The sequence below is a fragment of the Podarcis bocagei genome (assembly GCF_964188305.1).
Source record: "Podarcis bocagei genome assembly, chromosome: 7".
Lineage (NCBI taxonomy): Eukaryota > Metazoa > Chordata > Lepidosauria > Squamata > Lacertidae > Podarcis > Podarcis bocagei.
Genome location: NC_138132.1, coordinates 3,690,364 through 3,706,352, shown reverse-complemented (window position 1 = coordinate 3,706,352; position 15,989 = coordinate 3,690,364). Strand labels below are relative to the sequence as shown.

The 15,989-nt window shown below is 47.5% G+C and overlaps 2 protein-coding genes across 3 annotated transcripts; one reads left to right on the top strand and one right to left on the bottom strand.

Moving 5' to 3' along the window:
* Positions 1 to 4,633: 4,633 nt before the first annotated feature.
* Positions 4,634 to 11,736, bottom strand: LOC308590364 (kelch-like protein 6). 2 transcript variants are annotated; one of them, XM_081200363.1, is made up of 4 exons: positions 11,510 to 11,736; positions 8,500 to 8,578; positions 6,389 to 6,616; positions 4,634 to 6,263 (listed from the first exon to the last, which is right to left on the bottom strand). In XM_081200363.1, exons 1-4 carry the CDS (start codon positions 11,595 to 11,597, stop codon positions 4,724 to 4,726), a joined length of 1,935 nt encoding a protein of 644 aa, XP_081056489.1. In that variant the 5' UTR covers positions 11,598 to 11,736; the 3' UTR covers positions 4,634 to 4,723. The 2 variants fall into 2 exon arrangements, with proteins under 2 accessions (XP_081056489.1, XP_081056490.1); XM_081200364.1 differs by lacking the exon at positions 8,500 to 8,578 and having other exon boundaries at positions 11,510 to 11,666.
* Positions 11,737 to 13,294: 1,558 nt separating this feature from the next.
* Positions 13,295 to 14,501, top strand: LOC308590821 (mitochondrial ornithine transporter 1-like). The gene has a single exon (XM_081201069.1). It carries the CDS (start codon positions 13,511 to 13,513, stop codon positions 14,411 to 14,413), a length of 903 nt encoding a protein of 300 aa, XP_081057195.1. The 5' UTR covers positions 13,295 to 13,510; the 3' UTR covers positions 14,414 to 14,501.
* The last annotated feature ends 1,488 nt before the right edge of the window (positions 14,502 to 15,989 follow it).

Below are 15,989 nucleotides of genomic sequence, written 5' to 3'. Positions count from 1 at the left end.
TCGACCCTACCTTCGGCTCAACATGGAGCCCCACCCACAACCCCCCCAGCCCCACCCACACAGCTCGTCCTTGCTAAATCTGCTAAATCTCTCTCTCTCTATCCCTCTTTCTATTTTCTTCAGATCTTCACCCGTTTTTTGCTTTTTTTGTAGGCGGGGATGGAGTTGGTGTTTGCTAGGGATGCTTGGTTTTCAAATAATATCCGGAAGATCGGGGGAGGGAGGGGAAGGGGTTGTATCCGACCAAGTTGTGCTCAGAGTAGACCCGTTGCAACTAATGAGCCTAGATTAGTCCGCCCCCATTAATTTCAACGGGTCTACTCTGAGTAGGACTGACGTTGGCTGCAACTCAAGTTCTGTAAACGTTCCCACCTCAGTCTCATCCACTGCTACCTTATGGTCTTTCCTGTTTTCTGAATGCAGGCAATTCAAAACTAAATCATAGGAATACCCTCCCCCCAATATCATAGAGTCATAAAATTTCAGAGTTGGAAGGGGCCACCAAGGGTCATCTAGTCCAACCCCTTGCAATGAAGGAATGTCAGCTAAAGCATCCATGATAACCTCTGCTTTAAAACCCCCAAGGAAGGAGAGCCCACCACCTTCCATCCCACCGTCGGAACAGCTCTTACTGTCAGAAAGTCCCCCGTCCCCCCGATTTTTAATATATTTGGTCTTTGGAACTCACTGCTGCAGAATACGGCTGCATCTCTTGGTATCAGATGCTTGCTGCTGCATCTGCTTGCAATAGTGAATTGGCAGGGACAAGGGAGCCAGCAAGACAGACTTAATGTGCCTCACAAGCTGCTTGTGCGGATAAAAGACAATAAACCTCTGTAGGCTACCTTGAGCATCTTGGAGGAAATACCAGGCCTATCAATAAAATTGGCACAGGTAGGCTGTCTCCAAACATGGCTGGAGGACACACTTGTGACTCTCTCCCACACTGCTTGGTTGCTGCTGCTTGTTTTTAGCAAGATCTGTTGTGCCCTTTAAACAGCTCTAGCCCACCAAAGCTTAGTAAAGGAAAGGGACCCCTGACCATTAGGTCCAGTTGTGACCGACTCTGGGGTTGTGGCGCTCATTTCGCTTTATTGGCCGAGGGAGCCGGTGTGCAGCTTCTGGGTCATGTGGCCAGCGTGACGAAGCAGAGCAGTGCACGGAAACGCCGTTTACCTTCCCGCCGGAGCAGTACCTATTTATCTACTTGTACTTTGACGTGCTTTCGAACTGCTAGGCTGGCAGGAGCAGGGACCGAGCAACGGGAGCTCACCCCGTCGTGGGGATTCGAACCGCCGAACTTCTGATCGGCAAGTCCTAGGCTCTGTGGTTTAACCCACAGCGTCACCCATGTCCTCATGCCCCAGTAAATCTGTTAGTTTTCCAGGTGCCACGAGATTCTTTGTTGCTTCTAACCATGAGGACTCTATTTCTAACTAGCTATTGCTGACGATGGACGGGCATGGGTTGGAGCTCTCCATCTCCATGAATCAATCTAATCCCTTGAAAGCCACTTCAGCAAATTGCTAACCCAACCTTTCAGTGGCAATGAATTCCATAAGTTAATTATGCCTTGCTTACAGAAGTACTGTACTTCATTCAAGCCTTCCCACTTTATATTCTTGGGTCTTTTGTGACATCTAGTGGCACAGGAAGGGAATATAACTCCAGCCCACTCAGTTTAAACAAATTGGCTCCTTCTGTCCGCTTTACCCATGAAAGATAAATCTCTCTTTGCCTTCTCTCACTCTTTCTCATGCACACCTCTTTTAGAAGACATCTGAAGGCAGCCCTGTTTAGGAAAGCTCTTAATGTTTAACAGACCACTGTATTTTAATACTTTGTTGGAAGCCGCCCAGAGTGGCTGGGGAAGCCCAGCCAGATAGGCGGGGTATAAATAATAAATTATTATTATGTTATTATTATTATTTTCCTTCTAACAATAGACCTTTTACACAAAACGTAAAGTCTTTCCTTCCTTTCCTCCCTCATGCCCTGCTCTCCCACTTCCACCGAATATTACCTTGTCCTCTTTTCTCCTAACCTCCAGGTCTTCTTAATTCGATCCCTGTTAAAGAGGAGCATGTGAGCTCTGCATGAGCTCACCTGCAAGAGTCAACTCCAAGGCATGGAGATAAAAGTGGGTGTTGGAGAGAGAGAAAAGAGGGAAGATGCAACATGGAGCAGGAGCAATCAAGGCCAACTAAGGCACCAGCAAGCTGTTGTTTAGTTGTTTAGTCGTGTCCAACTCTTCGTGACCCCCTGGACCAGAGCACGCCAGGCCCTCCTGTCTTCCACTGCCTCCCGCAGTTTGCTCAAACTCATGCTGGTAGCTTCAAGAACACTGTCCCACCATCTCGTCCTCTGTCATCCTCTTCTCCTTGTGCCCTCCATCTTTCCCAACATCAGGGTCTTTTCCAGGGAGTCTTCTCTTCTCATGAGGTGGCCAAAGTATTGGAGCCTCAGCTTCAGGATCTGTCCTTCCAGTGAGCACCAGGGCTGATTTCCTTCAGAATGGAGAGGTTTGATCTTCTTGCAGTCCATGGGACTCTCAAGAGTCTCCTCCAGCACCAGAATTCAAAAGCATCCATTCTTTGGCGATCAGCCTTCTTGATGGTCCAGCTCTCACTTCCATACATCACCACTTGGAAAACCATAGCTTTAACTATACATACCTTTGTTGGCAAGGTGATGTCTTTTTTTAAAAAGCAGAGACATTAGCAAGCTATTGTTTATTTTTTTAGTACCTGCCCTTTACCCGAATGCCCCAGGGCAGGTTCCAGCATTAAAACATAATATTTAAAAAATTGAAACAACTTGAAACCATAAAATAAGTGGGTCCTTAAAACATGTGCCTCACGTGTCAGAGATGTGACTTCAGCTATATCCTGACAGTGGCAGACTTTGAGCTCTCAAGTTTCTGAATTGGTCGCACTGCCCTAAAACCACCTCTGCTCCAGAAGCTGTCTAATGAAGGTGCCAGGCACACCTCTTTGGGGAGAGAGGTCCACAGCTTAGAGGCCACCACAGAGAAGGCCTCCTAGGCCACCACCCCCAAGCCTCTGAAGGAGAAACTATGGAGAGGGACCCCTCTGCCAATCTCAGCACCCAAGTGGGTCTGTAGGTAAGGAGGTGGTCTTTCTGATAAAGCTAGTTGACACAAGATTGGAGGGGCTGCAGATTGCGCAAATGTGGTTTCCACCCACCCAACTTATCAGGTTCTTGGTTTTAGACCCTCCCTTCTCTTTCTCCATTCCGTTTGGGCTTGTTCCACTGACCTGCCAGTGGAGGAAGCGAAGATGTTTGCAGTTAGGGAACTAACTAGCTGAAATCTGGACTAGACCTTAAACACAGCAGAGCATTCTTTCAATCAAGATTCAAAGCCTGCTCTTAAGCCTCTGCACAATATGGGGGTTTTTTTGGGATCCTTTAACTTGTAATATACATTTCTAGGAATATAATTGTAACCAATTCAAATGTTAAATGGCCACTTCCAGGTAGGATTGCCATATGTCCTGAATTTCCCAGATATAGACGGTATTCAGCCCTCGTAAACAGCGTCCAGGTGGAAATCGCTGAAATGTCCAGGAAAATCTCGACGTATGGCAGCCCATGTTGGTAGTGTAGATTTTGGCAAATTTCATTAAAAATAGCTCAAAACCTTTCTTTCTTTCTTTGAGATTTCGCAAAATTTCAGCAACTTTTGTGTCATGATTTCCACTTTTTGAAATATGGCAACCCTACTTCCAGGTCCAGCTTGGCCAGCTAGGTGCCTCTTCACTCAGCTGGGGCTGATGGGCGTTTGGCCAAAACATCTGGAGGGCCCCGGGGGAAGGCTGCCCTCCGTTTCTTGATGCGAAGGCCAGCACGGGTCAAAGCAGGGCATTGTGAATGCTGGATCTTATTTCGTTAAGGGTGGGGTTTTTCAACCAGTGTGAGGATCTCTTAACACTTCAGTATGTTAGTATGGATTGCTGTTAGGGCAGATATGCAAGGAGGGAGCCCAGGGATGATTCTGTCATGCTTCTCTCTGCGCATGTGTCAGAGGCCAAGGGGATGAATATTTAACAGCCATGAATGATTAAAGACATTTCCCTTCCATCTTAAAAACTCTGCTCTTGGCTGGCGCAACAGAGGCTTAGTCAATGCTTTCTTCAGTCAGCAAACTATAATCTTCATTCTTCTGTCAAATGCCTTAAGTCAAAAGACTGAAGCTGGGTGAGGAGCCAGACTGCCCCAGACAGTTATCACCTGTCCTGTAGACATATTGCTCGCAGTGTCTGCTGGCAGGTGACCTCACCCCAGCCACCATGCTTTATTGACATATACTGTGCTGTTAGGATTTTTTTAATCCGCAAGGGCTGAGATTGCTTTCCAGCTGAAACCGGTGGCCTGCATGTTTGCTTCCATGTCCTCACAATACCTGCTCAACCTGTACATTTGTTAACAAAAAGATTATTACAGAGACACTAAGTTTCCAGTGCTTTTTGCTCCACAGGAAACTCCTTCTCCCATATCTTGGGGGGGAGGGGGGGTTGCTGAAGGTTGGGCCCTGAACCTGTGCAAAAGGCCCAGAATGTTTAGTGCCCGCCTTGATACAGGAAAGTGAGAAAGAAGCTGATTGAGAGAGAAAGAAAGAGAGATGTCCTAGGTTTTTAATGGGCTAAATACTGGAGGAGTCCAGATGAAAATATCTCTTCCCTTTGGGGAATTTCTTCAGCTCTTACGGTGTGTCAGCTTCCGAAGATGTCAAGGGATCTGGAGGACAACTGGGGGCATTATCCTCCCTCCTCTCTTTAGAGGGGACTTTGGTGTCTGCAAGCCCAATAGCCACCCGGCTTGCAGAATCGTCTTGGACAAGCGCCTTCAAGTTTGGCTTCAGCACCTTCAGGGTCACGCATTTCAGCACCCTCCGCACCACCGTTCCTTGGCCCGTCAGGCTCTCTGGGTACTGAGTCCAGGAACTTTCTCCAGGCTCCCAGTGGTAAATGGCATCGTGAGTCCTGGAGGTGCATACCCCTCCCATCACATAAATTTTCCCCTGGAAGTAAGCGGCGCCTGCAAAGGCAAGAGGCAGTGGCAGTGGAGGGATGGTGACCTCGTTGCTTATGACGCCATCCTCGCGCATGAAAAAGCATTTTGAGGTACATGGAAGAAGCTGGCTGAACCTGCTGTTTGGGTACGTCTGGGTGTTTTTTTTGGCAAAGAAGCCCCCTAGGACGCAGATCCCGGTCTCCATGGTGACAGCAGCTGCACCGTGGAGACAGAATTCCAGAGGCACCTGTACCCAGGTATCCAAGAGGATGTCATAGAGAAGGATGCCCTGGTAAACCACTTCGTCGGAATCTGCATCTCCTCCGATCAGGTAGAGCTTGTTCTTGTACGAGGCCGAGGCGGAGAAGCGCAGGATGACGGGCAGGCTGGCGATGGGTGACCACGTCTGCTTAACCACGTCAAAACTCTCCGCAGAGGCGAGGGGGCCTGTGTCATTCCAGCCACTCAGGGCAAAGAGCTTGTGCTTGCAAGTCAAAAGTATGTGGACGGACCGGGGCGTTGACATGTCGGGCAGCTGGAGCCAGTGGTTGGCTACAGAGTTGTACTCGTGCAGTGCCTGGGAGTAGGATCCATCAGGGTGTTTGCCTCCTGAGATGTAGAGCTTGTGGTCCAGGGCTGAGCATCCAGGGAGCGCCACGAGCTCTAAAGGTGGCAGTTTGGTCCTGGACCCCGTAGCTGGATCCAAGCACTCCATGTAGCAATCCATATCTTCGTTGACGGAGAGGATGTCCCTCAAGCGAGGGACTTTGATGCAGATGATCCGTTCCTGGTACATGCCCTGCCGGAGACCCCCACTCGCCTGCAGCCTCCCTGCCCCATCTAGGTCTCCCCACTGCAATTCCACTTGCTGGTCGAGCGTCGCTACGTCTTCCTGGACTTGTGCAATTTCCCTGGGTGTCAGGAGAGGGAAGCGGACATGTTGCAGGAGCGTCTTGAGTACCGGAAGGCGCTCAGCGGCTGCGGCCCCCACCCACCGCTGCACAGCCCAGAAGACGTACATTTCGGAGGTGATGACCAAGTGGCCTGAGGAGATGAGGCAGATCAAAGCGCCGAGGTCGAGATTCGGGAAATCCTTGTGTTCCAAGAGGGTTTCGAAGTTGAGGCCCAGGTAGTGCGTGGTGCTTCGCAGCAAGGTGGGGTTGTTGTGATCGTAGGCCAGCATGTACAAGTGGAAGCAATTCTCCTTGGAGATCCTCTCTGATAGATATCTGCCAGGGAGCAATGGAGAGAAAGAACGTCACTTGGAATCCTGTGGGTGGAAGCCGCTTATTCCTTTGGCTTTCGAAACAGGTGTTGGGGAGAAATGTAAGAGGAGCCAGACCTCTTGCGCTACCTGCTGATGTGTTCAAGGGCTGGTGTGACCTGGAGCCGGCTGGCTGCTGTGAACAGATCTTCAGCGTTCTCTGAAGTGAGGGCCAGTTCCCCCGAGTAGAGGTAGGCTAGCAGATTCTGGAGGAGGGAAGGATCCATGTCTTTCAGCAAAACCTCCCCGTCTCTGGATTCCTTAAAGTCGCTCGTAAACACAGCCTGGAAGTAAGGGCTGGCGGAGGCTAACAGGGCCCTGTGGGGGAAATGGAGACCGTCAGATTAGCCGTGGAGCAGCTGGGTACCCTCAAGTACCAACCATCCTTTTACCCTCAGTTGCCCCACCTGAAAAATGGGATAAATCATATCTCTTCTCTTGGAGGTATGTTGTGAAGAAGAAGAAGAGGAGTTTGAATTTGATATCCCACCTTTCACTCCCTTTAAGGAGTCTCAAAGCGGCTCACATTCTCCTTTTCCTTCCTCCCCCACAACAAACCCTCTGGGGCTGAGAGACTTCAGAGAAGTGTGACTGGCCCAAGGTCACCCAGCAGCTGCATGTGGAGGAGCAGGGAATCGAACCCGGTTCACCAGAATACGAGTCCACCGCTCTTAACCACTACACCACACTGTGCTTATGCAAAGGAGAGGGTCTTTTCTGTGGTGGTGCTTCTGAGTACTAGCTCAGACCACGGCAGGGGAGAGTTCCTCTGGTGCTCAAATCCTGCTTGCAGGTTTCCCACAGGCCTCTGCTTGGCCGATGTGAGAACAGGAGGCCGGACTAGGTGGGCCATTGCCCTAATCCGGCAGGGTTTTCTTGTGTTTTTATGCTCTGACTCTGAACTGCCCCTTCTAAAGAGTCACGCCAAGTGCTGACATTAAGAGCTGTTCAGCGCCTGGTTAAGAGCTTCCTATTTGTCCATGAGTTTTAGACTGTAGATGGTTTGGGAAATTGTGTTTTATTCTGCTTTTGTTTTTTAAAAATATTTTTTATTGAATGATTTTATGTTACAAAAAACATTACAACCATATCACCACAAAATATAATTGAGAAATAAAAATTACATACATCAGTATTTTGTTTGTTATTTGTTATTTACCCTCTTATTTCCTCCCAAATATTCCATACCCAATACACACACACACATAGAAAAAAAGAAAAAATAATAAATAATAGTGATAATAATGAAAATAAATATTTTCCCCCTTTTATCTTATCTTTTATCTTGACTTCCTGTCAAGTCCCTTCGCATATGTTTTGTCTTAGAATTGAATGTACACAAAACAATAAACCTTTCTATATAAATTTTCCAATACATTCAGAAAACATAATAAATCCTTAATTGTTATCCACCTCCTTTTACTTCCTTTGTCACTCGAATGCTAGCATGGAGTCAAAACTATTATTGTATTTTTGAACATATCTTCTATAACCATCCCATTTTCCCACAATTTTTTGCTTTGAGTTTCCTCTGAGTTTGCTAGTCAATTGAGCCATCTCCACAAATTCCTGTAATTTGATTTGCCAATCTATTATTTTTGGAAACTCCTGATCTTTCCATCCCTTGGCCATGAGTATTCGAGCTGCTGCAGTTGCATACAAGAATAACTCTCTATGGTTTTTTTGGGAAATTGTGTTTTATTCTGTTGGCGGGGTTTTCAGGCTTTTATTTTGTCTTCCTCTGTTTTGTTACTGTTTCCCGTTGGTTTTCAAATTGTATTTAGTCAGACTTTCACATGCCACCCTGCAAATAAGACTTGAAATGAATAAATAAATTCCCATATCCAACAGCACTGCCTACACATTCCCAGTGGGATATTAGGGAGGCTTCCAAACTTGCAAATTCCTGGGATTTCTTGGCATGGATGTAAGAGGTTTTTAATTCCCCCCCACCACTTTCTCTGGGAAAACACACTGTTTACCGCTGAATTGGAATAAACGTCAATCGGTTTTTCTACAGATTGTTCTGATTCAGTAGCAAACAGCAGGGAATGCGGAAGGACAAAAGGAAACTGTATTGGATCTGTGCCTGGGAATCGCAGGAGAAGCAGAAATGTGGATGAACTCTAAGAAGGAGCTGGCTGCTTGGCTCCATTTGCTATAAGGGCATTTCTGGCCCTCCTGTCTGGCATGGGACCCACCTGTTGCACGGAAACCGCTTCCCTCCAGCTACCAAAGTGGCATTGCAGAGTTCCTGGGTCTTATGCAGCTGCTTCAAACCTGAGGGAGAGGGAGGGAAATGAAAGCCTTCTAGGTCATTATAGCTGGTCACCTGAGGGGAAAGAGCAGCTCCCTAGAGAGGGGAGGTTAATGTATGGGCCATAATATACAATCTAGAACAATTGCTCAAAAGCCCCTGTCCAAGGAGAATGAAAGTTTATTTTTTTTATTTAATTTCTAATGGAATTTTATTTACAACATAACACACACACCCCACCCCCATACAGAAACCCACCCTCATTAAACGTGAACATATCATAAAGGAACGGCTAAGGGAGCTGGGCATGTTTAGCCTGGAGAAGAGGAGGTTAAGGGGTGATATGATAGCCATGTTCAAATATATAAAAGGATGTCACATAGAGGAGGGAGAAAGGTTGTTTTCTGCTGCTCCAGAGAAGCGGACACGGAGCAATGGATCCAAACTACAAGAAAGAAGATTCCACCTAAACATTAGGAAGAACTTCCTGACAGTAAGAGCTGTTCGACAGTGGAATTTGCTGCCAAGGAGTGTGGTGGAGTCTCCTACTTTGGAGGTCTTTAAGCAGAGGCTTGACAACCATATGTCAGGAGTGCTCTGATGGTGTTTCCTGCTTGGCAGGGGGTTGGACTCGATGGCCCTTGTGGTCTCTTCCAACTCTAGGATTCTATGATTCTATGATAACATACAACAATACGAACAACCAAATAAAAGACTTCCTTTATCCTGTATCTCATCTCCTTATTTACTTCTTATAAACTGTTTCCTTTATGAGTAATTATTAATACTCTTCTAATTATAACTTAAATATCCACAAAGTCTCCTGCAGACATTAATCGAAACAAGTTCCAGGTATGTATTTTAGGGCACTGTTTTGTGAAGTATTCTCTGCATTTCCCCCATGCTTTTTGAAACTCTTGCCTAGTGTGATCTCTAATTGCCTCTGTTAATCTAGCCAGTTCAACATACTCTAACAGTTTATCTTGCCATTCTTTTTTTGTTGGCGCAGTTTCTTTTTTTCCAGCTTTTAGCAAGTAGGACCCTTGCCGCTCAAGGTGAATGAAGTTTGGTGCAATTGGATTGTGCTCTATGGTCCTCTCTGCTAAATCATTGGGAGGGTAGAGATGTCACTCAGGATAACGTGGGTCAGATCACCAAAAAGAACCCCCCCCAACACCAAAAAACCCTCCAGCCATTTGTGTTTTACTCTTTTATCTTTTGTTAGCCACACATTGAATGTATGCACTCTACGTGGGGCTACCTTTGAAGGTGACCCGGAAACTACAACTAATCCAGAATGCGGCAACTAGACTGGTGACTGGGGGCAGCTGCCGAAACCACATAACACTGGTCCTGAAAGACCTACATTGGCTCCCAGTACGTTTCCGAGCACAATTCAATGTGTTGGTGTTGACCTTTAAAGCCCTAAACGGCCTCAAAGGCCCAGTATACCCAAAGGAGCGTCTCTACCCCCATTGTTCTGCCCGGACACTGAGGTCCAGCTCCGAGGGCCTTCTGTTGGTTCCCTCCCTGCAAGAAGCCAAGTTACAGGGAACCAGGCAGAGGGCCTTTTCGGTAGTGGCGCCTGCCCTGTGGAACACCCTCCCATCAGATGTGAAAGAGATAAACAACTGCCTGACATTTAGAAGACATCTGAAGGCAGCCCTGTTCAGGGAAGTTTTTAATGTGTGACATTTTAATGTATTTTAAATCTTTGTTGGAAGAGTGGCTGGGGAAGCCCAGCCAGGTGGGCGGGGTACAAATAATAAATTTATTATTATTATTATTATTATTATTATTATTATTATTAGCCAGACCTTTGAACACCTGGTACCAGAAAGTGTTAAAACATAAGCCAGGCTAGCTTCCTGATGAGCCATTAAGAGAACCAAGGATAGGGGCTCTGTGCCAGAGGCCAAATGGGTGCCCCTCCTCTCTTAGTAGGACAAAGCAGGAGATTGAGGGCAGAATTTGCTGTGATGTGACCTAGAGGGGAAAAGCTTGCAGGCTGGAAAAGGCAGAGAGCAAGAGTGTGCCATGGCTGACTTCTGTTTGACTCCAAGGCTGTGGCTATGGGAGAAACAAGACCCTTTTGGGGGGTTGATGCTGTGAGGCCCTCTATCACAGGCTCAGGTTGTGTATGTGTGTAAATAAACCCTATATCTGGATGACACCACAGTCTCTGCTGTGTCTCATTTCCAAAAGGAAACACAAACCCTCGGTTTGTTTTCTGCTGCTCCAGAGAAGCGGACACGGAGCAATGGATCCAAACTACAAGAAAGAAGATTCCACCTAAACATTAGGAAGAACTTCCTGACCGTAAGAGCTGTTTGACAGTGGAATTTGCTGCCAAGGAGTGTGGTGGAGTCTCCTCCTTTGGAGGTCTTTAAGCAGAGGCTTGACAACCATATGTCAGGAGTGCTCTGATGGTGTTTCCTGCTTGGCAGGGGGTTGGACTCAATGGCCCTTGTGGTCTCTTCCAACTCTATGATTCTATTCTATTCTATGATTCTATGGTAAGCGCCTGGAACCCCTGGAATCTTGCACTGATCAGAGTTTGGGGCGGCATGTGGCAGTATATTATTAGGCAGCCTATATAAAAACTGTTAATGATAGCAGCGGCCAGAATAATACGTTGCTCTTATCCTGTCATGCAGAAAATGCTGCAATAACTTGCTGCTGCCGGGGTTTCAAGACCAGGAAGAAAAGGCTTTGCTCAGGTGGCAAAGGGAGATCAGAAGGCTGGGCTCCCAGTATTTATTCCAGGACTGGCGGACTTTCCACATCCCCTACTACCCCCCTGAAGAGGCTTTGGCCTCAAGGACAACGAGGCTGCCAGCTACTATAGACCCATAGAGCTGGAAGGGACCAGCAGGGTCATCTAGTCTGACCCCCTGCAATGCAGGGATATTTTGCCCAATGTGGTCCGAGTTTGAGGTCAGCCTCGGGCTCACCCTGGCTGAAACAAGCTTTCAGCGAAGAGGTCTCCGGCTCATGCTCCTCCTCCTTTCTGCCGACTTCTGCCATGTCCGCTGGATCCATGCCTCCTGCCGCCGAGTCCCGAGGGGCTGCCACTCTCTCTGGGAACCGGCCCAGGGGGGACTCCGGCCTGCCTCCCACTTGCCCCCTCAAAGCCTCTCTTAAAAGCAGCCTACAGCTCAGGCACCAGTGTCCCTGGGGCAGCCATCACCACCACAATGGTCGCCGTGGCACCTTGGGCCTCCTCAGGGTGCCCTAGGAATTTAGTGGCTTGCCCTGGCTCAACTTGCTGCCAGGGGTGAAGATGGCGCCTTTGGGAACCCTGCGGGCCCTTGTTCCGCTCCCTGAATGTGGGAAGAAGCGCTGCAGCACATGGGAGAGCTCCCTGCCTCGCAGCAGATCCATGTGGCACCCTCTTCGCCAGACGAAAACTCGGTTTCCGCCACCCTCGCCACCCGTTCCGTTTTGGCCATGCTCCTGATCGCAACTCGATCGCTTAGTGCATTTTCTTGTGCGGAAAGCTGGCTTTCTTTTCATCTTGCAGATTGTGCAGGGGTAATTGTAGTACAGTATGTGCTTCGATAAGACAGCTTGCATAAGAGATGTGAAAACTGTGACAAACGGAGGTCGCTAGGAGAACCCGCTTATTTTAAGAATGGGCCAAGAATCATCATTTTATTTATTAAATGTTTGTGCAGGAAAACTCAGCCTTGAGCTAGCTAGAGAGAGAACAGGCATCCTGTCTAGGGCTGGGCAATATATTGATATATCATCCAACAATGGTTTGAAGCCCATATCGTCATAGCGATTTCATAATTTTTGACCTGGCAATATATCGCGAATCATGATGTGTGCTATGAAAAAACCACAATGAGGGGGGAAATGTGAAGACAGCCAATGCCTCTACACAGCTCCATCCTGACTTTAGACATTGTGACATATCCATATATCACAATGTTTAGCTTGTAATATATCGCGATATATTACAGATACAGATCTCAAAAACCAGATACCACCTTGCCGTGACCTTCTTGCTGAATTAAGCATTCAGCTCTGATAATGCAGGCATGCTTTTCCTCTGAGAAAATGGCTCAACTTTTACACATGTGTAAATGTAAGCTATAGTATAGTCCGTATAGTTAAAGCTCTGGTTTTCCCAGTAGTGATGTATGGAAGTGAGAGCTGGACCATAAAGAAGGCTGATGGCAGAAGAATGGATGCTTTTGAACTATGGTGCTGGAGGAGACTCTTGAGAGTCCCATGGACTGCAAGAAGATCAAACCTCTCCATTCTTAGGGAAATCAGCCCTGAGTGCTCACTGGAAGGACAGATCCTGAACCTGAGGCTCCAAGACTTTGGCCACCTCATAAGAAGAGAAGACTCCCTGGAATAGACCCTGATGTTGGGAAAGATGGAGGGCACAAGGAGAAGGGGATGACAGAGGACGAGATGGCTGGACAGTCTTCTCAAAGCTACCAACATGAGTTTGACCAGACTGTGGGAGGCAGTGGAAGACAGGAGTGCCTGGCGTGCTCTGGTCCAGGGGGTCACGAAGAGTTGGACACAACTAAACAACAAAACAAAATGTAAGCTGGGGGCTGCCTGCATCTCTCTAAGGCTTTGTACTTTATATGCCTGTGGACACCACTTTCCCCCACCAGCCGGGAGTTGTTCTGACCAGGTAAAGCTGCCTCAAACATCACAATGGGGCATTTGTTGGGGGGGGGGGGACGACTCACTGCAATTGCTTATAGTTTATTATGTGAGCTGCTGTAAGTACTCTAAAGGAAGGCCTGAAATATAGTAACTGTGGTACAGGAAGATAATAATAATAACAAATAAGAAGAAGGGGGTCCAGGGCAGGCGATGCGGGCGAGTCGCTGGCGAGTTGGAGCTGGAGAGAGGTATCCATCACATCTCTTTGTGGGCTGCAGCAAACCTGGTGAATTAGAGCCGCCACAAAACCAGTGGGAAACATGAAAACCAACCCGGTCATCCAAGCTGCCATTGACCTCACGGCGGGGGCAGCAGGAGGCACTGCCCGTGTGATTACCGGCCAGCCATTTGATACCGCCAAGGTGAAAATGCAGACATTCCCTGCCATGTACCGAGGGTTTGTGGACTGTTTCGCGAAGATTTACAAGCAAGTGGGGCTTCGGGGCTTCTATGAGGGCACCACCCCGGCTCTGGTCGCCAACATTGCCGAAAACGCCGTGCTCTTCATGTGCTACGGCTTCTGCCAAAGCGTTGTCAGGAGCATCGTTGGGCTGGACAGCAAAGCGACGCTGAGCGACCTTCAAAACGCCGCCGCCGGCTCCTTTGCTTCGGCCTTTGCCACTTTGGTCCTCTGCCCCACCGAACTCGTGAAGTGTCGCCTGCAGGCCATGCACGAAATGCAGTTATCCGGGGAGGTCGTGCGCGGGCGCAGTACAGTTTGGTCGGTAGTGAAAGGTGTCCTGAAAAAGGACGGTCCCCTTGGACTCTACCGCGGCTTCTCCAGCACTTTGCTGCGCGAAATCCCAGGCTATTTTTTGTTCTTTGGAGGCTATGAGCTGAGCCGGACGTGTTTTGCATTTGGAAGGCCAAAAGAGGAATTAGGCCCTGTGGCGCTGATGGTCAGCGGCGGTTTTGGCGGCGTGTGTCTCTGGATCGCTGTCTATCCCATTGACTGCATCAAAACTAGAATTCAGGTCCTTTCCGTCGCTGGGAAACAGGCAGGCTTCATGGTGACGTTTGCAAGCGTTCTCCGGAAAGAAGGTATCTTTGCCTTGTACTCAGGACTGAAGCCTACGATGATCCGAGCTTTCCCAGCCAACGGTGCCTTGTTCCTTGCCTACGAGTATAGTCGGAAAGTGATGATGAACCAGTTTGAGATCTAATATTTTTTATTGTAGACTTACAATCATTGGAAACCTTTACAGGTCGTGAGAGCTGCCGCAAGAACAAAGAAAAAAATCAAGTTTTAAAGATTGTGGTTTTATTTTTTAAAGTATCTGATGTTTTAAATAAAACAACACAAATCAAAGAAGAAGAATATAATACTTGAACAGAAGGATTTGCATTTCCCCCAGGGTCAATTTAAAAAGTTCCTGCTCCTTAGCCACTTCATTAGAGTGAATGAAATGCCATTATTAAAAATCCTTCCAACTCTTCCCCGGCTTTTATTAAAGTACCTTTGGCTGTAGGTGTGCAATTCCTGTTCCAATAATGGGAAAATACGATAATCCACCCTTCTTTTGAAGGATTCTCTCTCCCCCATTAAAGCAATATTGCACAATTATCTCAACCCCTCTGAAGTGCATCACCTTCCTAAGGTGAACAGTATTTGCTGTAATAAAAGGATAACAAATATAATCTATATTTAACACTTCTGGGACCTCCAGGTATCTGAACATGTCTCTGAGGGCATGAACAAATTTAGCCTTACTCTCTGCACTGGGTGCATCAAGTTGTGCATTTTTCTTTTCTGAACATCCCTCTGTTTGGAGGGCGTTGCAAAGCGATTCCCTCAAAAACGCTGGGATTTTCTGTGTCCGTTCCTCCCTTCCTCAGAGACCTAATAAGGGTGAGGTAATCGGGTGGAGAATATAATGCGACTTCTACTAATGATAATCGTTTTATTATTTGTGGAGAGGTTAGACATTTCTCCTCAGAACAGGCAGGGGTTTGAGCTAACGGGGCAGAGACCCTCCAGCGGAGGCGCCTTTTTCCCGCCGGCTGGAGCCAAGCTCAAAATGGTTCCCTTTATAGAGCTGCCTCCGTCTCTCTCCTCAAGGCCTGGAGGGGAACCTTTCCAAGGCAACGATTTCTAGAAGATCGCAGCCAAATAACATGTATAAACACTCTTTCCCTCAGGAATTTTTTCACAAGAAGGTTCTCCCTCCTCCATTTCATTTTTTCATACATACGTACATATACAGTGGTGCCTCGCAAGACGAAAAGAATCCGTTCTGCGAGTCTCTTTGTCTTGCGGTTTTTTTGTCTTGCGAAGCAAGCCGATTGACGGATTAGCGGATTAGCGCTATTAGCGGCTTTTAGCGGCTTATCTGCTGATCGGATCAGCTGATAAGCGGCTTAGCGGCTTAGAAAAAAGGGTGGGAGGGAAAAAAACCAGCAGGAACTCGCAAGACATTGTCGTCTTGCGAAGCAAGCCCATAGGAAATTCATTTTGCGAAGCACCTCCAAAACGGAAAACTCTTTCGTCTAGCGAGTTTTCCGTCTTGCGAGGCATTCGTCTTGCGGGGCACCACTGTACATATATATATACATACATACACACGTTCTCCCACCTCTATTTCATTTTTTCATACATACGTACATATACATACATATATACATACACACACACACACACACACACACACCTGTATTTTTCAGTGTATAAGATGCCCCCCATGTATGACCCCCCCATTTTGTGGGAGTCCAAATTAAGAAAACACCCCTCAGCACTACCCG